Genomic DNA, 24,257 nt, shown 5'->3' with positions numbered 1-24,257 from the left:
ACATATCCAACATACCGGAACATGAGCAATTCTTGAATGGAAATCAAGCAGAAAAATTAACATCCATGGAAGTGAGCCTTGAAGATGTACGCAGGCAGATAGAAAAACTAAAAACTGACAAATCCCCGGGTCCAAACAGAATCCATCCAAGGATTCTAAAGGAATTAAAGGAGGAGATAGCGGAACTACTGCAGCAAATTTGCAATCTATCCCTGAAAACAGGCATGATCCCGGAGGACTGGAAGATAGCCAACGATACGCCCATCTTTAAAAAGGGATCAAGAGGTGACCTGGGAAACTACAGACCGGAGAGTCTGACCTCGGTTCCGGGGAAAATGGCAGAAGCACTGATAAAAGAAAACATCAATGAACATTTTGAAAGAAACGAACTTCTGATAACCAGCCAACATGGTTTCTGCAAGGGGAGATCGTGCCTAACAAACTTATTGCACTTCTTCAAAGGAATTAACAAACGGATGGACAAAGGAGACCCCATAGACATCATATATCTAGATTTCCAAAAAGCCTTTGACAAGGTGCCTCATGAACGCCTACTCCGGAAACTGAAGAACCATGGGGTGGAAGGAGACATACATAGATGGATCAGAAACTGGTTGGCGGGTAGGAAACGGAGGGTAGGAGTGAAGGGCCACTACTCGGACTGGAGGAGGGTCACGAGTGGGGTCCCGCAGGGCTCGGTGCTCGGGCCGCTGCTATTTAATATATTCATACATGATCTAGAAACAGGGACGAAGTGTGAGATAATAAAATTTGCGGACGACACCAAACTATTTAGTGGAGCTCGGACTAAAGAGGACTGCAAAGAATTGCAAAGGGACTTGAACAAACTAGGGGAATGGGCGACGAGATGGCAGATGAAGTTCAACGTTGAGAAATGTAAAGTATTACATGTGGGAAACAGAAACCCGAGGTACAACTATAGCCCCAGGTACGTTAGATAGATTGTGAGCCCACCGGGACAGATAGGGAAAATGCTTAAGTACCTGATTGTAAAACCGCTTAGAAAGCCTTGATAGGCGGTATATAAAATCCTAATAAACTTAATCTTACGATGGGAGGGATGTTATTAAATGAGAGTACCCAAGAAAGGGACTTGGGGGTAATGGTGGACATGACAATGAAGCCGACGGCACAGTGCGCAGTGGCCACTAAGAAGGCAAACAGAATGCTAGGCATAATCAAGAAGGGTATTACAACCAGAACGAAATAAGTTATCCTTTCGAGGTGATTCCAGGAAATACTTCTTCACAGAAAGGGTGGTCGATCATTGGAACAGTCTACCTCTGCAGGTGATTGAGGCCAGCAGCGTGTCAGATTTTAAGAGAAAATGGGACATTCACATGGGATCTCTAAGGGAGTAAAGTCAGGGGGGTGGGTCATTAGAGTGGGCAGACTTGATGGGCTATAGCCCTTTTCTGCCATCATATTCTATGTTTCTATCCTGCCACTGTATCGGGCGATGGTGCATCCGCATCTGGAGTACTGCGTCCAATATTGGTCGCCATACCTTAAGAAGGACATGGCGTTACTCGAGAGGGTTCAGAGGAGAGCAACGTGTCTGATAAAGGGGATGGAAAACCTTTCATACGCTGAGAGATTAGAGAAACTGGGTCTCTTTTCCCTGGAGAAGAGGAGACTTAGAGGGGATATGATAGAGACTTACAAGATCATGAAGGGCATAGAGAGAGTAGAGAGGGACAGATTCTTCAAACTTTCGAATAATAAAAGAACATGAGGTCATTTGGAAAAGGTGAAAGGGGACAGATTCAAAACGAATGCAAGGAAGTTCTTCTTTACCCAACGTGTGGTGGACACCTGGAATGCGCTTCCAGAGAGCGTAATAGGGCAGAGTACGTTACTGGGGCTCAAGAAAGGATTGGACAATTTCCTGCTGGAAAAGGGGATTGAGGGGTATAGATAGAGGATTACTGCACAGGTCCTGGACCTGTTGGGCCGCCACGTGAGCGGACTGCTGGGCACAATGGACCTCAGGTCTGACCCAGCAGAGGCATTGCTTATGTTCTTATTTTATTTATTTAAAATATTTATATCCTGCAAATCCAACAATGCTAAGCGAGTTCCAAAAACAAAACAAATTAATTAATAAGCTTTTATCTATGTTTGGAGTGCTTAACTCAGTAATGATTGGTGTAGTTATCCAGATCTCACTGCATAGAACCGATGTTTCAGCCATTATGCTGTGGCTTTCTTCAGTGTGTGCTATGAGCTCTGCAGTTTGTCTTTATATATGGTGAGTCCTCAGACCTGATTGGCTGGGGCTTGAGGTGACCAAGACAGGAAAGTCCATTGGTCACAAACTTCAATTCTGGTAGAAAAGAGGCTAGAAATTAATGGGGGGGGGGGGGTTAAGGAGGATTTTCTGGAGGTCATATTCTAAAACTTTGAGAAGGAGGAAGGTGGTGACTGTCCTTGGACCCAATCCTTTATGTGCTAAATTTATTTTGGATAAATTGTTGCCATGCTTTGTTTAGAGAGAACACTATCTCCCATTGAAATTATTGAGGTGTCTTGCTATCTCTATCACCCCTTTGATTCTTCCAGGCCATCAGTGGTCTTCTTTCACCAGGATTCGTGTGAACTCAAATCTAATCATATGACCAGTTGCCTTGGCATGAAGGGCTACATCTGATTTTTACATATTGCATCGCTGGTCTCTCATGCTTTTACAGCCTTTTCTCTATACTGCATACTGTTTTTACCAATGTACGATTAGCCACAATTGCATGCCAGCTCTGTGGATGCCCAAGCACCCCCAATATTTTTGGGACCCCATGTGACCAGGGCCGATGCATGGTCCAGGTATCTCTTCCCCTTCTGTCCTTCTCCCTCCCTCTCACCTTCCTGGAGATGTCTCTTTTTTTCAGGGGGCCCCCAGCACAGCAGTTATTTTCACAGGCTGTTAACGCAGCCTCAAAGCTTTCCTTCTGCTGCAATCCACCTCCCTGATACAACTTTCTGTTTCCACCTGGGCAGATCACGGCAGAGGGAAAGCATCGAGGCAGTGCTGCAGCCTGTTAGAATGGCTGCCGCTCCTGGGCTCCCCCTTAAAAGGTGGTTTCTTTTTGAAAGGAGACCAGGAAGGTAAAGGAGGGAAATGGATAGAAGGTGAAGAGATACCTAGACCGTGGGGCCCCCAGAAGCTGTTTTAAATTAGCCCTGGGATGGGGGTGGGACGGGAAGGAGAGAGAGATACCAGACCATGGGAAGGGGGGAAAGGAAGGAAAAAGATGCCAGACTGTGAGAAGGAGGATGGAAGGAGAGGAGAGAGATGCCGGATCACAGGAAGAAGAAGGGAAGGTGAGAGAGAGATGCTAGACCCTGGGAAGGAAAGAAAGATGCCAGACCACAGGAGGGGGAAAAAAGGGAAGACAGATGTTAGACTACAGAAGAGGGAAAGAGATGGTGCACAGGGATGGAGGGGAATGTGAGAGAGAGAGGGAGGAGATGGTGCATAGTGATGTGTGTGGAAGGGGAGACGGAAGAAATGCTTCTTATGTTTCAAGTTTATAAAAAAAATTTTATACCGCTTATTCAAATTTTCTAGGCAGTGTACAGCAATAATAAAAGAGATATCTTAAAAAAAACAACACCAAATTAGGGTTAAAATAATTATACAAAACAGTATTAAATAAGTAGATATTTACAGTAGAACACATATACTAATGTCACACAGTTGGGAAAGAGGGACTGAACTACAATATTTGAATAAAGCACACTTAGGGGTAAAACAATAGGTAGGGAAAGGGACTGTAGTTGATTTAGTCCTAAGGACAGTTTTATCCAAAAGCATCCTCAAATAAAAATGTTTTGAGTTTTGCTCTAAATTGCTTTTATCGAAGATTCCATTCGTAAATGATTAGGCAATGAATTCCAAAGGGAGGGTGCAGTGACTGCGAAATTATTGGATCTCAATGTATTAATTAGTTTTAAAGATGGTACAACTAGGAGATTTTGTGATACAGAGCAGAGACTTAGCGGGATAGTAGGGAGTAAGAAGTCTATCGATAAACTCTGGTTGACTGTGTGAACGAGTTGTAAAGGTTAATAATAGAATTTTATAACTAATTCTATGTTCGACAGGCAGCCTATGAGCATCGATTAAAAGGGGAGAGACATGGTCGCATTTCTTTGCGCCATAAATGATCTTAATAGCAGTATTTTGTACTATCTGTAGGCGTCTTATTTCCTTTTTAGTAATGCCCTTATAGAGGGCATTACAGTAATCTATACAAGAAATTACCAAAGAATGGATTAATGTATTCAGGGATGATAAATCTAATAGTTTAGATAGAGAACGTATCATTCTAAGACAGTGGAAATATTTCTGAACCACTGTACTAATATGATTGTGATAGGAGAACTTGCAGTCAAAAGTAACTCCCAATAACTTTAGAAACATAGAATATGACGGCAGAAAAGGGCTATAGCCCATCAAGTCTGCCCACTCTAATGACCCACCCCCCTGACTTTACTCCCTTAGATATCCCACGTGAATGTCCCATTTTCTCTTAAAATCTGACACGCTGATGGCCTTAATCACCTGTAGAGGTAGACTGTTCCAATGATCGACCTCCCTTTCTGTGAAGAAGTATTTCCTGGAATCACCTCGAAATTTCCCTCCCCTGATTTTCAGCGGATGCCCTCTGGTGGTCGAATGACCTATAAGACAGAAGATATCATCTTCCACCTTGATACGGCCCGTGACATATTTGAACGTCTCAATCATGTCCCCCCTCTCTCTTCGTTCCTCTAGTGAGTACAGCTGCAATTTATTTAGCCTTTCTTCATACGTGAGATCCCTGAGCCCCGAGACCATCCTGGTGGCCATTCGCTGAACCGACTCAATTCGCCGCACATCTTTCCGGTAGTGTGGCCTCCAGAATTGAACACAATACTCCAAATGAGGTCTCAACTTTAATTTATGGATAGAAGGGAAGGGAAGACTTATAGAAAAGTAGATAGATTGAAAAGAAAGCAGAAAAATGGGAGAAAGTTGAATGCTAAAAGTTAATGCCAAAGATGGATGTAGAACATTTGTTATACAACTTGGCTGACCACTGGTATGAGATATTTTCCCTGGCACGATAGAAACAAAGATGGATGTAGGGCAGAAAGTGAAGGAAGGAAAAAAAAGCAAATGGATAAGGCAGCCCTTGAAACACAATTAAGAGCACAGACAGAAGAAAGTGCAGGCAGAGACTGGGAAAAGATGGTTAGAAAAATAAAAAATCACTAGAAAATAAAAGGGGAAATGATTTAGTGATTAAAATATCAATCTTGAGAATTTATATCTGTTTGTCTATGTTTTGCACCATTCCTTTCTTTCTAATTCTCTGGTGTTGTACTGCATGTACAGTCTGGCACCTTAGGGTTTCGTTTCTGTATATTAGTACTTTTAGTTTGTGGTCCTGTATTTGCATAGGGGTTACCTGTGTTCTGCATATGTTACTTAAGGTCAGGTGTTCAGATAGGAATGAATGTTGAGAAGGCCTTACAATGCAGTCCTTAGTGTAGTTTAATGTTGCGATTAAACATTATGTATTGTTAATAAGATTATATTGTGTGTATATTTGAAAAATGAACGGGGGGGGGGAAGACATTAGAATTCATACTATTATGGGGGCAGAACTTTTGAGCGCCCCAATCATTTTGAAAAGTTGGCTCCTATCACTGCATGGGATTTCGTACCCTCCAGTGGTTTGAACAGAGATAACCAATCTTTCACACTTGTGCGTGTGGATACAAGTTTCTGTGGTGCTATATAGGCTGTTTTGATGTTATTCTTCTTTAGCAGTTTTCCTATATGAGATGTCATTCCTCAGACAGAATGATGATTGAAATGTTGGCTCTATCTACCCAGACAACTGCAACCAGTAAGGACGCCAACCATAGAAGTCTAAAAGAACATAACTCAATAAGTTGTTTGTAGAAACCAGGATCATGATTGTTAGACTGCCAATATATGCGACTCCTGCCCTTGCAGCTGCACTTTTAATAGTAGGTACCTCACTTCTGTGTCTCTGCCTTGCATTGTAAGGACTTCCTAATAAGCACTGCTACCCCTCCATATTTCTCTCCTGAAAACAAATAATAAGAGACATCTCTCACTCAGTCCTTTGTAACTTTAGGTGTTCAGTCAGATAATCTAGTTTCTTGTAGGCAAGCGATGTCTGCTTTGTGTTAAGAACAGTTAAAATTTTATTGGGAAATATTATTGGGGGAGGGGGTTGACTGACTATTAGGAGCAGAAGTGAGTGATCACGTTTTGAATCCCGATTGGGTAGAAAGCTCCAAATGCTAAGGCTTTTTTTTCACCCCTAAAATAACTATTAAGGCTACACATCAGCTAAGTTATAGAAGCTATGTAACTATTAAGAGACTAGAAACTCAGGCTATTGCAATTTGATGAATAGGGTTTAAATGTTTTTGCAATATGATACCTGCCATCTTCCAAGAAAAGAAGAAGAAAATCATATGAACTGTATTAATGCTCTTAAGCTATTCTATTGCAGTGAACATTTCCAATATTATATATCATGATTTTGCACTCCAAGGTGCTCAACCTAATTTGGGAGTATTTTCTTTATTCAATAGAACTGCCTAACAGACTCCTACATCACAATTATTTCTCCACATGTATTCCAGTCCACCTTCGTACGTTCTCCCTGCTCACCTAGATTATAATTACTAAACCCCTGAATTGCCCTATTTGGGTGTCCCTCTTATCTCACCCCCCTCCAATGTCCCCACCCCCAAAATATGGATCTCCTATGGTTTTTCCATATCCCCCCTTGGTTTATATTCGGGTCAACTTATATTCGAGTATATATGGTATTTAAAGCATGTCTTGCCCCAGTTTGAGACCCTTTTCCTTTAAAGCATAAAGAAAGCCAAGAAAAATCACTTTTAGTTATAGCACCACATCGGAAGAAGGATATTACAACAAGTCATGGATAATTATCCAAAAGATCATGTGCAACATTGGTATATGACAATACCATTTATAAGCCCGCAAAGAACTCAATTTACTTAAGTGACTTCATTATTAGAATTCTATACTTCTAGATATTTCACATGCACCTGCAGAATCCAGCAAATTATAATCAATTCCATATAGTGAAGGAAGCTGACATGTGAAGTCATTTGTGATTCCATTATCGGACAATTTCTCAAAGACCTCTGAAATACAAAACACTATTTCTGGCAGGCAGACTGTAAACAAGTCTGTAAATATCAGCAGTTACTAAAAGTAGTCATTAAGCAGCTTGAAAAATTAAAAGTACATTCTATCTCTACAAAATCACCAAAATTCACCCCTTCCTCTCCAAGCACACTAACTGGACACTTGTCCACACCCTCGTAACATCACGCTTAAATGACTGCGATCTACTTTTAACTGGTTTCCTACAGTACTGCCTCTCCTCCCCCTGCAATCTGTGCAAATCTTCTACCAACCTCGCTACACTTCTTAAATCATTTCACTGGCTCCCTATCTAACTTCAAGCTCCTATTGCTGACCTACAAGAGTGTTCATTCTGCTGCCCCTCAATCTCTCTCCTCTCAGAGATCTCCATTCCGCAGATAAGCTGCTCTAAGCTGTACTCTTCTCCTCCATTTCTAATTCCAGACTTAGTTCCTTTCATCTAGCTGCCCCCTATTTCTGGAATAAGTTACCCGAGTTTGTCCGCCCAGCCCGTTCCCTTGTTTAAAAGCAGACTGAAAACCCACCTTCAACCCATAACCATACACCCTACTGCCACCAACCCAGACAGCTGATTACCCGTTCCTCTTAACTGTATCCATGTCATCCTGTTTGTCTGTTTAGATACTGTAAGCTCTTTGGAGCAGGGACTGTTTTCTTCTTTGTGACTCTGTACAGCACTGCTTACGTCTGGTAGGGGTCTAGAAATAATTCATAGTAGTAGGAGTAGGAGTGTGAAGAGCTTCAGTCTTTGGGAAGCACAGCTGAGATTGTGATGTCACAATGCCTCATTCTACCAATAAGAGCCAACCTCATCAGTGATGTCACAATGGCTGTACTCCCTTCCTCTCTGCCCTCCAACCCAGCCAACAGATTAACCCTTCCCCTTAACTGTATCCATGACATCCTGTTTGTCTGTTTAGATTGTAAGCTCTTTGAGCAGGGACTTTATTTATACTGCTTGGGCTCCCGATCAATCCCTGCACCTGTCCAAAGAAAACGCCTTTCCCTAGTCACGTTTGTGACTTTGTACAGTGCTGCTTACATCTGGTAGAACTATAGAAACAATAGCAGTAGTAGTTCCTATTCCTTTTAATGCTTAGTTACTGCCCAGGAAGAAACATGCATTAACCCAGGTAATGTATTCCTTTACTACCAGTGTTTTTTGTCCCCTTATTAAGTATGGAAGCAAATTAGTATACCTCAGATGTTAGCACTCTACACAACTTCTCTCAACTTTCTTCATTTTTTGCCTGTTGAAGCAGGCTTGATATGAAATGCAATATTCCCTATCAAATAACTTTTAAAATGACATACAGATTCTTGTGAATTATGATGAAAACTTTGAAAATCTAACTGTAAATAGAAATCCTTAAAAAATAAAGATATAGTGTATATTTTGGAGATCAAAACACAACAGAACATAGTAGGACCAAATGTACAAAGCATTTCCCCACATATACAAAATAAATAATCCTTAGTATACCTGGCAGAATAATATAAAATCATCATCATCTCATATGAGTAAGTGTTCAATGACGCCTTTCAAGCAAGCTCTCTCTAAGCATAATACAAAACACAGAACCTGCAGACATCAGACACAAGAGATGGAGAAAGAGCATAAAAAGTCAAATCTTCTGGAATGGAAAGTTACAAAGTGAAAGTGAATTCTGTTCTACTTACTGAAATGTAAACGGACAAATTCTCTTTAGAAAATTGATGATATACAACAACACTTATCTAAGATTATTGTAAGGCAGGATTTGCAGCCTAAAAAATTCCAGTATAAAAGTAAATTTAAAAAATGGACTTATACACATCAGTTTCCTTCTTGTTGGCACCAACGGATAAACAAACAGTAGCCAGACAGTTCCTTTGCCTATAGCACCTAACATCACTGAGAAGAGAATCATTATCTAGAAAGCCAGCATGAAAAAAAGACTTCCACAGCTATGCAGGATACAAGTAGGTCCTTTAGTCAGTTCCAGTGGCAAGATAGAACAAGAAAGTGGAGGCGGGCTACTGTTAAGTTGGGTTATTTCAGCACAGAATCTTATTTTATACAATGATAGCCTGTGTTAAAATAGCCCCCACTGATCCCCCCACTCCCCGCAAATTTGATAGCAGGACAAAAATCAGACGCCCCCCCTCCCATATATCCCAACCTGCAAGCAAATTCCTATTTGTGAGATATTGCTAAAACTGTCCTCTTACTGTAAAAGCTCAACACCTATGTTATCTTGAGAGTAATAATTAAAACTAATTTGCAACTGTAAATAACCCAAACACTCATGTCAGATTTATCCTTCCATGTATGATAATTGTCCTACTATTGCAAGAAGTCGGTGCTCTTTCTACTCTAATTTATACTGTGTATGTAAACTTGTAACCTGTTCTGGGCTCTTCTGGGAGACGAGATATAAAATCAAATTTAAAAAAAAACCATCCACAGAAAAGGCACCCTTACAATATAAATCAGTAACATGTTCATGAAATATTTATCTTTGAATTACAGGAGCAAACATTTCATCCACACATAGGGCTCCTTTTACTAAGGTGCACTAACGTTTTTAGCACACGCACAAGATTAGCGCACGCTAGCTGAAAAATTGCTGCCTGCTTAAAAGGAGAGGGTAGTGGCTAGCGCACGGCATTTTAGCATAGAAACATAGAAATTGACGGCAGAAAAGGGCCACAGCCCATCGAGTCTGCCCATACCAATGACCTACTCCCTGACTTTTACTGCCCTATAGATCCCACGTGAATATCCCATTTTCTCTTAAAATCTGATACGCTGTTGGCCTCAATCACCTGCTGGGGCAGCTCGTTCCAATGATCGACCACCCTTTCCTAGTATCACCTTGAAATTTCCCTCCCCTGATTTTCAGCGAGTGTCCTCTGGTTACCGAGGGCCCTGTAAGACTGAAGATATCATCTTTCACCTCTATATGCCCCGTGATATACTTAAAGGTCTCAATCATGTCTCCCCTCTCTCTTCGCTCCTCCAGTGAGTACATCCGCAGTTTTTTTAGCCTTTCTTCATACGTGAGATCCCTGAGCCCCAAGACCATCCTGGTAGCCATTCGCTGGACCGACTCAATTCTCAACACGTCTTTCCGGTAGTGTGGTCTCCAGAATTGAACACAATACTCGAGATGAGGATCTGTACAGTGGCATTATGACTTCAGGTTTTCTGCTGACAAAACCCCTACGGATGCAGCCCATCATTTGTCTTGCCCTGGACGAAGCCTTCTCTACATGATTTGCAGCCTTCATATCATTGCTAATGATCACTCCTAAATCACGTTCCACCGCGGTCCTGGACAAGGTTTCACCATTTAGTGTGTAAGTTCTGTGTGGATTTTTTTTGCCTAGGTGCATTACTTTACATTTTTTAGCATTGAAGCCTAGCTGCCAAGTTGATGACCACTGCTCCAGCTGCCGTAGGTCCTGTGTCATAAAGTCAGGCACACTGCTTTTGCCTACTATATTGCACAGTTTGGCGTCGTCGGCAAACAGTGATACTTTTCCTCTAAGCCCTTGGGTCAAATCTCCTATGAATAAATTGAATAGAATCGGCCCTAAGACGGAGCCCTGAGGTACTCCACTCGTCACTGCTGATGTTTTGGAGGGGGTACCGTTTACCATCACCTTTTGAAGCCTACCATCTAGCCAATCCCTTACCCATGTAGTGAACGTGCTATTCCGCGCGTTAAGGCCCTAACACATCTTTGTAAAAGGAGCCCATAATGACAAACTTAAAATATAATGGCCAAAATTTATAAATTTTAGCATTTAGAAACAGTGGTGCACTCAAAATAAACACAGAGGGTAGTAGTAAAAGGACACTACTCTGACTGGAAAGAGGTCACGAGTGGTGTCCCCCAGGGGTCAGTGTTGGGACCGCTGCTGTTCAATATATTCATTAACGATCTGGAAACGGGCACAAAATGTGAAGTTATCAAGTTCGCGGACGATACAAAACTCTCCAACAGGGTCAAAACTGTTGAGGAATGCAAAGAACTACAGAGCGACCTGAACAAACTGTGCGAGTGGGCAAAAAGATGGCAGATGAGCTTCAATGTGGAGAAATGTAAGGTCTTGCACATCGGGAAAGGGAACCCCATGTACAGCTATACGATGGGAGGAAGGGAGATGGGGAAAGGCACCCTAGAAAAAGACCTGGGGGTATTGGTGGATACAACAATGAAGCCAGCGGCGCAATGTGCAGCGGCCTCAAAGAAAGCGAACAGAATGCTGGGCATAATCAAAAAAGGTATCACTACCAGAACGAAGGAGGTCATCCTGCCATTGTATCGAGCAATGGTGCGACCACATCTGGAATACTGTGTCCAATACTGGTCGCCGTACCTTAGGAAAGACATGGCGATACTTGAGAGGGTCCAGAGGAGAGCAACTAGGATGATAAAGGGAATGGAGAACCTTTCATATGCCGAAAGGTTGGACAAACTGGGGCTCTTTACCCTGGAAAAGCGGAGACTGAGAGGAGACATGATACAGACATATAAAATCATGAAAGGCATAGAGAGGGTGGATAGGGACAGATTCTTCAGACTAGCGGGGACAACAAAAACAAGAGGTCACTCAGAAAAACTGAGAGGGGACAGATTCAAAACGAATGCAAGGAAGTTTTTCTTCACTCAGAGGGTGGTGGACACCTGAAACACGCTTCCAAAGGAGGTAATAGGACAGAGTACAATACTGGGTTTCAAAAAGGGACTGGATGACTTCCTGAAAGAGAAGGGGATTACAGGGTATAGATAGAAGGTTACACTACAGGACAAAAGCGAAAAGCATATGTGAGTTTTAGGGTAGGAGCACTATCAGGTCCTGGACCTGAGGGGCCGCCGCGTGAGCGGACTGCCGGGCACGATGGACCTCCGGTCTGACCCGACAGAGGCAAGTCTTATGTTCTTATGTTCTTTAGTCAGGTAATAAGGTATTCTTGCCATGAGTATATGCCTCTGGAGATTCAAATATACACCAAAGGGATAAGATAAGAGGCTTTTTTTCTATATAGAAAATACAGAGCATAGAAATTAAGAAATCCTGTCCTAAATAAACATTTTTCTGACTAGTTTATAAAGGGGGCTGTTTGAAATAACTCTGTAGACTAGAATTACTATAGTTGCACTACGTTAATTATATTGTTAGTAGTAAATAAACCCATTATATAAAGTGGAATCTGCAGTAAATATTGCGTTAATGGGCATTGGCACACAGTAATACAGTAGAGCTTTTTCTTTTTTAAATAAATCTAGCCCTTTAAAATATACATTCTTAATCCACTCCTTGAGATGCACTCTGTGAGACTAGCTAGGTGTAACACCAGGACTGGATTAAGAACCACCGATTTAGAAGACAGAGTAATTCTGTCTGTTCCACAATTATATTGTTTCATGGATAATTAAAAGTAATTTTCTCACTTATTCGCAGATTTGTTGTTTTATATTTCAGAAATGTTCCCCATCAACTGTTCACTCCCCTCTTCCATCCTCACCCTAATTCCGGGGTCGATGCAGAAAGCTAGAGCAGACCTGCATGCCAGTAGCTAATAATGCAATTTCTACTGGGAGATTATTTCATAGTGATAAAGAAAGCTAATGAGATGCAAATTCAGAGCATGCAGAACTTGTACACTAATCAGGAAAAGCCTGCTAGACACATGCACACAGAAGTTCTGCACTAAGTACAGCCTCACTGTGCACATGTCCAAAAATAAAAATACCAGCACACATCTACACATAAACCAGAACATTGTTCTGAGCATAAAATATTAGCCTCACAAAAACTTCTTGCATATAAAATTTTGTGAGGCTAATATTTATGCCCAAAACAATATGAACAGATGTGTGCAAGCACTTTCATTTCTTCGGACACACGAGAAGCTGCAAATACTCTCCCCAAACAGCTGGTACTTCCATTTCATCTTTTTAAAGTTCCAGGTATATATATGGTCACAGAAAGAAAGGAGAAATAGCAGTAATTCCTCTTGACTGACCCTTCTTTGCTACCACAGAGTTGGTGGTGAATTTCTCATTTTGTACAGACATTAAAATCCTATTTACTTCTGTGCATTGCAAAGGAATATCTAATGGCCATGTTACCATTCATTTTAATAAAATGTGCATCTATGTGTACCATGTGAGCGACATGCCACAGTGAACTCCTTTCAGTATCATGCAGTATTGTGCAAAGAATGTTCATTAATTACCACAACAGAAGTGAGCAGCTTTCTGTATCGGCTCCTCAGGGTTTCACAAAGCCTGTCCAGAGAAAACACCTTTCCCTAGTCACATGTTCAGGATAGCTACAATGAAATGTCATACAATAAGTCTAGATACACTAGGTTTCCAATATATGCAAATTTATCTCATGTTTATTCATTGCCGACATCCTGAAAATCTAACTGGCTGTAGTATCTAAAGGACAAATTTAGAAAGTCATGCCTTAATTGCATGGTTGTTTTGTCTTCCTTATAGGCAAAAGCCATTAAGAGATATTGGGGAAAAGACAACCAAATGAAAAGCCCTATCCTACAGGAACACTCAAGGAAAAGAAAATGAATAAAAGGCAACCTGTGACAGAAGTATAGTTGACAACTCTGCCATCCCTTCTCAGCTCGCCACCTTTACCTCACCAGGAGCATTCCTATCCTCCTCCATCATTTCTATTCCTCTTGATTTGCAAGTTGAAGAAAGGGATACAATTTGAAGCCCTTCAGGATTTCCTTGGCTCGGTCATCCTTTGCAGACATGTCTAGTGATTTCTTTTCCCTTAAGTGACAGATGCCAGACACAGAGGAAACCCACAAGTTGGGATGGCCTTTCCAGTCCTAAACTTTGATGGCCACTATCCCTCTCTCCTGATGACAGTGTAATTGAAAGGGACACTAACAATGCCTTTTGCCAAGTCACTCACACTAATGCCACCACTCTCCCATCAAAAGGGATGCTGGCTGTCAGCCTCTCTTACACACGTATGTATACAGACAGACAAACAGCAGAGGCTCAGGCAGTCTCTCGCACACATAGAGAGACTGACTCTCCCCAACAGTCTGTCACATGGAAGGGCTCAGGCAGACTTTCCAGGACAGAGGCTCAGGCAGCCTCTCACAAGCACAGAGAGGCTCCAATAGTCTCTCCACAAGTCTGTTGCACGCACAGATAGACTCTGACCGACTCTCCCCGATGTCTCTCTCACACACAGACAGACAGACTCTCCCCAATAGTCTGTCACATGGAAGGGCTCAGGCAGTCTCTCCCCGACAGTCTCTCTACGAGAGGCTCAGGCAGTCAATCTACGATGTCTCTCTCACACACAGAGAGACAGACTGACTCTCCCCAATAGTCTGTCACATGGAAGGGCTCAGGCAGTCTCTCCCCGACAGTCTCTCGCACGATGTCTCTCTCACACACAGAGAGACAGACTGACTCTCCCCAATAGTCTGTCACATGGAAGGGCTCAGGCAGTCTCTCCCCGACAGTCTCTCGCACGATGTCTCTCTCACACACAGAGAGACAGACTGACTCTCCCCAATAGTCTGTCACATGGAAGGGCTCAGGCAGTCTCTCCCCGACAGTCTCTCGCACGATGTCTCTCTCACACACAGAGAGACAGACTGACTCTCCCCAATAGTCTGTCACATGGAAGGGCTCAGGCAGTCTCTCCCCGACAGTCTCTCGCACGATGTCTCTCTCACACACAGAGAGACAGACTGACTCTCCCCAATAGTCTGTCACATGGAAGGGCTCAGGCAGTCTCTCCCCGACAGTCTCAGACGCACAAAGAGGCTCTGACCGACAGTCTCTCACACGCTTACACAGAGGCTGCGACACTCTCCCCGTCCATCTTTCTCACACAAAGGCTCCGACAGTCTCTCTCTCTCGCCGGACTGTCTCTCTAACACGGCCTCACACTCCCCTTCTCGGGCTCTCTTTCCGCAGGTCTCGTCCCCACTACACGATAGCCAGCGGCGGCGCCGGTCACCCAACGCACTCGAGAAAAGTGGCGAAAAAGCCCGTCAAAGCGGCGAGCTCTAACTCCTAACGTCCGACACCGCCCGCAGCGCAACCAAGCACTCGCCCCGCCGCTCCGCCCGCCCCTCTCCCACAACCGACACCCCTGGCCGCCAATGCGTGCGCGGTACTGCAGAAGCCAGCGCAGGGATTGGTCAGGAGCCCGAGCAGTAGAAATAAAGTTTGCCTTACAAAACACACCACAGGATTGAGGGCGCCGCGGAACGAATGACAGGAAAGAGAGCGCGTCCCTAGCGAGGACCCGTCACCTGGACTCGCGCATGCGCCTTCACGCCGAGCGCGCCTTTTTGTAGCGGGCGCGCTAAATCTAGCGCGTCGCTTCTCCGGTCGGCGCCTGCGCGGCGTCTTTGGGCGGGCTGCGCTTTCCGTGCCGCGTTTCCGGGGTCGGACGAGAGCCGAGCGCGGGATGTCGGCGCCTTCGTGGCTGCTGGGCAGGCGGAGAGCAGGTAGGCTTGAGCGGCGGCTCGGCCTTTCGGGACCGCGTCTCTTTGTTTCGCATCTGGCTGTTGGTACCACACGCCCCGGTCCAGAAAGCTGCGCCCACAGCGGCTCTGGGCAGTCACTAGACTCAAAATAGAAAAAGTGGAAGGGCCACTTCATTCCAAAGAACTAGGCAGCAAAATCCAGATAGGAGAGCCAACGTGGGATGTGTTTCGGCAACATATACCTTCCTCAGGGGTCCATATAGCCTTCAATTAAAAGCACATGAAGCTCCTGTTTCCAGATATATACTCGAATATAAACCGGGATTTGGGGGTCCTGGTTTATCCAGAATTATTGCAGGCTGTCGCCAGGCTTTGCACCCTACCCTTCCCCCCCTACCCTGCCCCTTGTACCTCCTCTGCCGATCCCTGGTGGTCCAGAGGTGCAGCGGGCAGAAGCGAGCTTTCCACACTCCTGGCCCGCTGCTAACCTGACGAGATCGGGTTTCTTTAGCCGTTGAGCGGCACCGAGCAGGAGTGCGCTTTGGCGCTCCTGCTCGGCGCTGAGCGGCTTCCTGACTGGCGAGAATTTGCGGGAGCCAGTCAGGAAGCCGCTCAGTGCCGAGCAGGCACGCCAACGCGCACTCCTGCTCGGTGCCGCTCAGTGGCTGAAGAAACCCGATCTCGCCAGGTTAGCAGCGGGCCAGGAGTGCGGCAAGCTCTATACCGCCTGGGATTGGCAGAGGAGGGACAGGGGGGGGGTAGGGGGTTGATGGTAGGGAGGGAAAGGGGCTTTTTGATTATGGGCCCCTATGTAAGTGAAATCTGTAACTTGCCGACAATGTTAAAATCATGTAGGTAAGAAGTCATTGAAATAAATAAATAGACTTGCATTCCTCTTCTGTCCAGACCTTGCTGTCCTAGAAGGACACAGGGAACAATGAAGGCTTCTCTGCAATAAGAACCTCCTTTGTACATGGTACTTGACTCCAGATAGACTGCAGAGATGATAATAATAATTCTTGTATACTGCCAAACCAGTAAAAGGTTCTAGGCGGTTCATAGCAAGATAAGGCTGAACATCCAGCCGATTTACAATACAAGAAAAGCTATTTCCGGAGGGGAGAGAGAGGGAAGGGGGCTGGGTGCAGAGCCTGGCAGGGCAGTTGAATATTAAGCTGCCCAACTTATATTCAAGTCAACCATTTTTCTTCCTTTTTTGGGGAGAAATGGGGGTCTCGACTTATATTTGTATTCAAATATATATACAGTATTTTAAATTCACTTTTGCATAACTTGAAAGTAGCCCAGAACATTTATGGAATGTCTTTACTACATAAACATTTTGTGTGGGTGGTGTGTCAAGTTTCCTTTAACTGTAATAATAAATTACAGTATCATATCCTCAGGTCATTCCCCAGTGACATAATTGCTCCATGATGAGCTGACATGGTCTACTGCTGAATTAATTGTTATAAACAATGCTATCATGTGCCACTCTTTCCTCACATTTTTTTTCTGACAAGACCCAAATGTAGGTCTAGTGGATGCTGGACCGCTTTCCTGCATGCTGAAAATGAAAATACAAAAGAATATATGATGATCCAGACTATCCTTCATTGTTGATCAGTTTTGCCGATTTTATAGTGTAATTTCTGCTGTTGCAAGTATGATATTGCAGAGTCCCAAGGCTCATCCAGGTAGACTGGCCAGGTAGATGTCACTAGCTTTGTTCTTGGCTTTCACCATACTGTGCTTCATGGTACCACCCTGAACAGGATCATTTGGTAAATACATGAACATATTGAATCCCATGCTTGCTTCCCACCCCCCTCTCTAGAATAGGCCATAAAAATTAATGAGCCACTGGTTTATGGTGAGTGTTACAGACCCTTCACTTTAGCAGTGTTTTGTCAACATTTCCCTAATTTTTAACATTTTCAAAGAATAAAAAGTCTGTCATTTGGGTAGCTGTAGAGGAATATAAGGATCCTTGCTTGTGAGCAGAAATTGTTTGGCTAACTATGACTCTGATCCTTATGTCCAGCCTTTTATGAAGAGGAAAGTTTTAGTACAATCAAACCTCTTAAAGGCCTTTGATAGTTCTAGAGCTAATGGTTGCTTTATAAGCTTGTCCAGGACTATGTTCCTATAGACTGCTCATCTACATAAGGGACCAGCTTTCTAAAAAGCAATCGCTAAAAATGGGGAGGATATTAGTGATGTTTTGCAGGTTTAGGCAAAGCAGAACTAGAGTTTGCATCAATTCTTCTGACACTTCCTAAATTGCCTAGTGATGACTGCTGCCATAATACAATATAAACTTATATTCCAGTACTATTACGGATCACACCACAAAGAAACTAGAACAATTCTAGCAAATACAATGATCAATTTTTAAAACATTTTACAATTCAAATATTTCTAAAGAAATGTCTTTATACTCATATCTCATACAAATACTTTCAATCCAAATGAATAAAGGAAGAGTTCAGCAACGCACAGTCTAGTATGAAAAAGAAGACAACAATTTCTGTCACCAAGGGAGAGGAATGAGATTGACACTTCTTTTGAATGGTGTTTCCCTATTGGCAATAAGTATTGTTTCACCAAGAAGAGAGAGACGGCAAAAAGCTGTATTGTTACTCTCACTGTTGTAAGAAATATTTTAAGAAAAGTGAAGTTCTTGATGATACTATTGTGAAACTGAGCAAGCACCCCGACAGCAAACCCCAGAACACGTGGCTCCTGCTTTTTGTGGGAATAGATTAGTTCCTTAAGATAGTGGTCCAGACTGCCACCCTTTGAATTATTGAAGAAAATTGTACCATAAGGTAAGATGTTGCCAAATTGGAAGGGTAAACTTGATGTGGATGCTGCTAGCCTTGCAGAAAAGTCATCTCCATGGTTATTACTTTCTAGGCTAAATTTAGGCGTTCAGATATTTATTTATTTAATTCGTTTTCTAGCCTGTTGTCCTCAAAGAGCTCAGAACGGGTTACAGGTTTAAAATACATAATTTCTATACAAGTTTACAATGCAAGTTTTTATCCTAACTTGATCCATGCTAGGGGCTAATAATATACAGTTTACTGATTACAATTTGCTATGGTTGTCCTTACGATGCAAGGTTTCCACTACAAGTTATACCTAATTCGACACACAGACAGTTACATTATATGATATAAGTTATCCTTATGTGACACATACTGGTTCTGATACTAATATACATCTCTTTGTAGTCTATCGGTCAAGGGTAGGGGTTTAGGTGACAAGGTCTGTTAGGTGACAAGCTGAGGAGTCCTTAACTTAAGAACATAAGCAATGCCTCTGCTGGGTCAGACCTGAGGTCCATCTTGCTCAGCAGTCGGCTCACGTGGCGGCCCAACAGCTCCAGGACCTGAGCAGTAATCCTCTATTTATACCCTTCTATTCCCTTTTCCAGCAGGAAATTGTCCAATCCCTTCTTAAATCCCAGTACCGTACTCTGCCTTATAACGTCCTCTGGAAGCGTATTCCAGGTGTCCACCACACGTTAGGTAAAGAAGAACTTCCTGGCATTTGTATTGAATCTGTCCCCTTTCAACTTTTCTGAATGCCCTCTTGTTCTTTTATTTTTTGAAAGTTTGAAGAATCTGTCCCTCTCTACTCTCTCTATGCCCCTCATGATCTTATAAGTCTCTATCATATCCCCTCTAAGTCTCCTCTTCTCCAGGGAAAAGAGACCCAGTTTCTCCAATCTCTCAGCGTATGAAAGGTTTTCCATCCCTTTTATCAGACGTGTCGCTCTTCTCAGAACTCTCTCGAGTAACGCCATATCCTTCTTAAGGTATGGCGACCAAAACTGGACGCAGTATTCCAGGTGTGGGTGCACCATCGCCCGATACAGCAGCAGGATAACTTCTTTCGTCCTGGTTGTAATACCCTTCTTGATTATACCTAGCATTCTATTCGCTCTCTTAGCAGCCGCTGCACATTGTGCCGTCGGCTTCATTGACCTGTCCACCATTACCCCCAAGTCCCTCTCTTGGGTACTCTCATTCAATAACATCCTTCCCATCGTATAGTTGTACCTCGGGTTTCTGCTTCCCACATGCAATACTTTACATTTCTCAATGTTGAACTTCATTTGCCATTTTGTCGCCCATTCCCCTAGTTTGTTCAAGTCTCTTTGCAATTCCTCAGAGTCCTCTTTAGTCCGAGCTCCCCTAAATAGTTTGGTGTCATCTGCAAATTTTATTATCTCACACTTCGTCCCTGTTTCTAGATCATTTATGAATATATTAAATAGCAGCGGCCCGAGCACTGAGCCCTGCAGAACACCACTCGTGACCCTCCTCCAGTCCGAGTAGTGGCCCTTCACCCCTACCCTCTGTTTCCTACCTGCCAACCAGTTTCTGATCCATTTATGTACGTCTCCGTCCACCCCATGGTTCTTCAGTTTCCGGAGTAGTCGTTCATGAGGCATCTTGTCAAAGGCTTTTTGGAAATCAAGGTATATGATGTCTATGGGGTCACCTCTGTCCATCTGTTTGTTAATTCCTTCGAAGAAGTGTAGTAAGTTAATTAGCACGATCTCCCCCTGCAGAAACCATGTTGGCTGGTTATCAGAAGTTTGTTTCTTTCCAAGTGTTCATCGATGTTTTCTATTATCAGTGCTTCTGCCATTTTTCCCGGAACCGAGGTCAGACTCACCGGTCTGTAGTTTCCCGGGTCACCTCTTGATCCCTTTTTAAAGATGGGCGTGACGTTGGCCGTCTTCCAATCCTCCGGGATCACGCCTGTCTTCAGGGAAAGATTGCATATTTGCTGCAGTAGTTCTGCTATCTCCTCCTTTAGTTCCTTCAGAACCCTTGGATGGATTCTGTCCGGACCTGGGGATTTGTCAATTTTTAGTTTATCTATCTGTCTGTGTACATCTTCAAGGCTCACTTCCATGAATGTTAATTTTTCTGCTTGATTTCTATTGAACAATTGCTCAGGTTCCAGTATGCTGGTTGTGTCTTCGTTTGTAAATACAGACGAAAAGAACATGTTAAGATTTTCAGCGATTTCTTTCTCCTCCTTCACTACTCCCTTCCTGTCTCCGTCGTCCAGCGGTCCCACCTCCTCCCTAGCCGGCTGTTTCCCTTTAACATATCTGAAGAACGGTTTGAAATTTCGAGCCTCCCTGGCTAACCTCTCTTCATACTCTCTTTTGGCTTTTCGAACCACACGCTGACATTCTTTTTGATACTTCCTGTGCTCTTTCCAGTTCCCTTCAGTTTTGTCCTCTTTCCATCTCCTGAATGAATTTTTCTTATTACTTAGCGCTTCCTTCACTATTTTAGTCATCCATATCTGGTCCTTTATTCGACTCTTTTTGCTCCCCTTTCTGAATCTGGGGATGTACAGATTTTGCGCCTCGCTCACCGTGTCCTTGAAAAAAGACCAGGCATGTTCTACCATCCTCCATTTCTTGGAAGTGTTCCTAAGTTTCTTCCTTACCATTTTTCTCATTGCTTCATAGTTTCCTTTTCTGAAGTTAAAAGTTGTTGCCATGATTCTCTTTCCTTTTGGTATTCCTGCTTCAACCTTGAATTTGATCATGTTATGGTCATTGTTTCCCAACGGTCCCACTACTTCCACTTCCTTTGCAGGTCCCATTAACCCATTTAGGATTAGATCCAGAGTGGCATTTCCTCTCGTCAGTTCTCTAACAAGCTGCTTCATGAAGCAATCTTGTATAGCCTCCAGGAATTCTGTTTCCCTAGCGCATTTTGAGTTTCCAAGACTCCAGTCTATCCCGGGGTAGTTGAAGTCTCCCATAATAACTGTGTAATCGCTTTTGCATTCTTGTTTCATCTCGGCTTCCATTTCTTTATCGATATCTCTGGTTTGCCCGGGTGGAGATAGTATAGGCCCATTTTTATTTCATGTCCCTTTCTACCCGGTATTTTAACCCATAGCGATTCCAGCTTGTTGGTCGTCTCCACTGTGTCTATTCTTGTCGACTGTATGGTTTCTTTTATGTAGAGGGCTATTCCACCTCCTTTCTGTCCTGACCTGTCCTGGCGATAGAGCTTATATCCCCATTTGCTTTCCTCATTCCACCAAGTTTCAGAGATTCCAAAGATGTCTAAGTCTTCTGCATTGGCCACGGCTTCTAGTTCCCCCATTTTGTTTCCTAGGCTCCTTGCATTAGTATATATGCAATTTAGATCCCAGCATTTAAGTGTCTTCATTTCCTTTCCCTGTGTTTCGGTCTTTAGTCTCTTCTCTTTTGGTACAATCCTTCTAACCTCTTCTTCTGGGTTAGTTGACTCCTGTAAATTGTCCCTTGTTTCTTCCCAGCCTTGCATCCCCTTAGTATCATCACGGGATACCTTCTTCCGAATCATCGACGCTAGGTCGACTGTCGGCTTTCCCCTTCCTCTCAGTTTAAAGCCTGTTCTATTCCTCTCTTGATGTTGTTTGATAGAAGTCTTGTTCCCGCCGCGCTCAGGGATCTAATCTGCAGTGGCAGTCGATTCCAGTGACTCAGTATGAAGTGGGAGTAGTACCGTTGCTTTGTGGTTTGCATTTGAAGGGCATGACCAGGGGGTGTTTTGAGGTGTATTTCGTCCTGGGAGTGGAGGGATAGGGGTTGTAGTTTGGTCTATTTAGCGGCTAGTATAAAGTCTGTCTTGTTTAAACTGTCTAGTTGATCTTGCAGGAGCCTGTTACCATTGCTCCAGCATTAGTTTCTGTTCCCAAAAATGATGTGGCCCATGGTGATTTCCTTTTCCCAGTACTGGTCTCAGTTCTTCAGTTTATACCAGTAATTTTCTGATTAGAGATCCTCTGTGTTCATCCAACACTGTTTTCCTCTCCACCAACTCCCTCAGTAAGACATTCCAGGCATCAACCACCCTCTATGTGAAAAATAATTTTCTAACATGACTCCTAAGTCTACCACTCTGCAACCTCAATTTCTGCCCTCTAGTTTTACCATTTTTTCTTCTCTGGAAAATATTTGGTTCTGTATTACTTGGTGAAATTCATGCTGATCTGAATGATAATAATAATAATATAACTTTATTTTTCTATACCGCCATAGTCAAACTGACTTCTAGGCGGTTCACCTAGAAAGAAGGCTGGACAATCAGCGAATTACACAATGCAAGAAGAAGGAAGTTACATGATAATTAGGGAAGCATAGGGAAGGAATACATGAGAGAAAGAAGTTACATAATACATTGGGGTTATAAGGGGAAAGAATACCTGAGAGAGGTCATCTGATTAGGCAAGAAATTTGTCAAATAGGGGGATGGGGGACAGATAACTTTTTAAAATTTTAATTGGACTTGGTGCCTTTGAGCTTATAGGTCATGTGTTGGTTATGAAGCAGTTGGCTAAAATAGGTATTCAGTATCTGAAACCCAATTAGCTTTTGCTTCCATTGAGCAAATTATTAACTGAGAAAAAAGTTCAGCAATTAATTTGGATTAAAAAGACAAACTCATGGAACATGACCAAAAGGTCATCATAAGATTTACAAGGATAAAGCAAGAGGAAGTAGATCACAAATAGGCATTTTCAACCAAGATAAAGGAATTGCATCTAGCCCACAACAGCAAGTCTCGGAAAGAGATGGAATTCAGAAAGACAACCAAGCAGCAGTCGCCACCTTCTGGTACAGAAATAGGAGAGCATTTCTTTTAAATTGTATACTGCTTAGATACACAATGAGCAATATATCAAAACCGAGCAGATTGGTAGAAAGGAGCAAAGAAATTTTTATTAAGGGGAAAGGGAAGGATATGGAACTTGTATACCACCTTTTTGTGGTTACATATTAAAGCAGTTTACATACATACAGGTACCCTGGGCAATGGAAGATTAAGTGACTTACCCAGGGTCACAAGGAGCCGGACGAAATGGTAGAGACTATTATAAAGAACAAGATGACAGAACATATACATAAAGTATGGATGGATGAGAGAAAACCAGCATGGATTTATTTAGTCAAGGGAAATCTTGCCTCACCAGTCTATTGCATTTCTTTGGAGGAGTGAGTAAACATGTGGATAAAGGTGAGCCAGTTGATATTGTGCATTTGGATTTTCAAAACGCATTTGACAAGTACCTTATGAAAGACTTCTGAGGAAATTAGAAAGTCATGGGATAGGAGGTAATGTCCTATTATGGATTAAGAACTGGTTGAAAGACAGAAAACAGAGAGTAAGTTTAAATGGTCAATATTCTCAATGTAAAAGGGTAAATAGTGGGGTTCCTCAGGGGTCTGTGCAGTGAAAAAGCCAAACAGAGGAAATAATATTATTATATTATTCAACGATGCCACATTCCAAGGGGACCTGCAAGGTGGGAAGAACATCGAGGAGGCTGGAGAGCTGGCAGTAGAACCTGCAGTAACCCTGGGGACACTTCTCATGGCCATAAAGAAGTTGGATTTGATGGTGGGGAATACAGTTCAGGCTATGGAAGTATTGGTTGCTAAAGTTGATGCTTTCTCCTTGAACATTTGTAGAATACGATAAGACTGTCCTTACC

The 24,257-nt window shown here is 43.0% G+C and overlaps 2 protein-coding genes across 3 annotated transcripts in view; one reads left to right on the top strand and one right to left on the bottom strand.

Annotated features, from left to right (window-relative positions):
- The window catches only part of PDE6D (phosphodiesterase 6D), a 61,736-nt gene extending 46,176 nt beyond the window's left edge, over positions 1 to 15,560 (bottom strand). Inside the window, exon 1 of one of the 2 annotated variants that reach the window (XM_033958022.1) lies at positions 13,972 to 15,560. In XM_033958022.1, the coding sequence (XP_033813913.1) occupies positions 13,972 to 14,021 (50 nt within the window). In that variant the 5' untranslated portion in view covers positions 14,022 to 15,560. Of the gene's footprint in view, positions 1 to 8,729; positions 8,774 to 13,971 lie in introns of those variants that run through there. The other variant, XM_033958023.1, reaches the window with a different exon arrangement.
- The window catches only part of COPS7B (COP9 signalosome subunit 7B), a 39,465-nt gene continuing 30,734 nt past the window's right edge, over positions 15,527 to 24,257 (top strand). Inside the window, exon 1 of the mRNA XM_033958021.1 lies at positions 15,527 to 15,749. The gene's annotated coding sequence lies outside the window, so the exon portion shown is untranslated. The remainder of the gene's footprint in view (positions 15,750 to 24,257) is intronic.

This window comes from Geotrypetes seraphini, chromosome 9 (assembly GCF_902459505.1).
Source record: "Geotrypetes seraphini chromosome 9, aGeoSer1.1, whole genome shotgun sequence".
NCBI lineage: Eukaryota > Metazoa > Chordata > Amphibia > Gymnophiona > Dermophiidae > Geotrypetes > Geotrypetes seraphini.
Note: the sequence above shows the minus strand (reverse complement) of the source record. Positions and strands in the feature narration are given on the sequence as shown.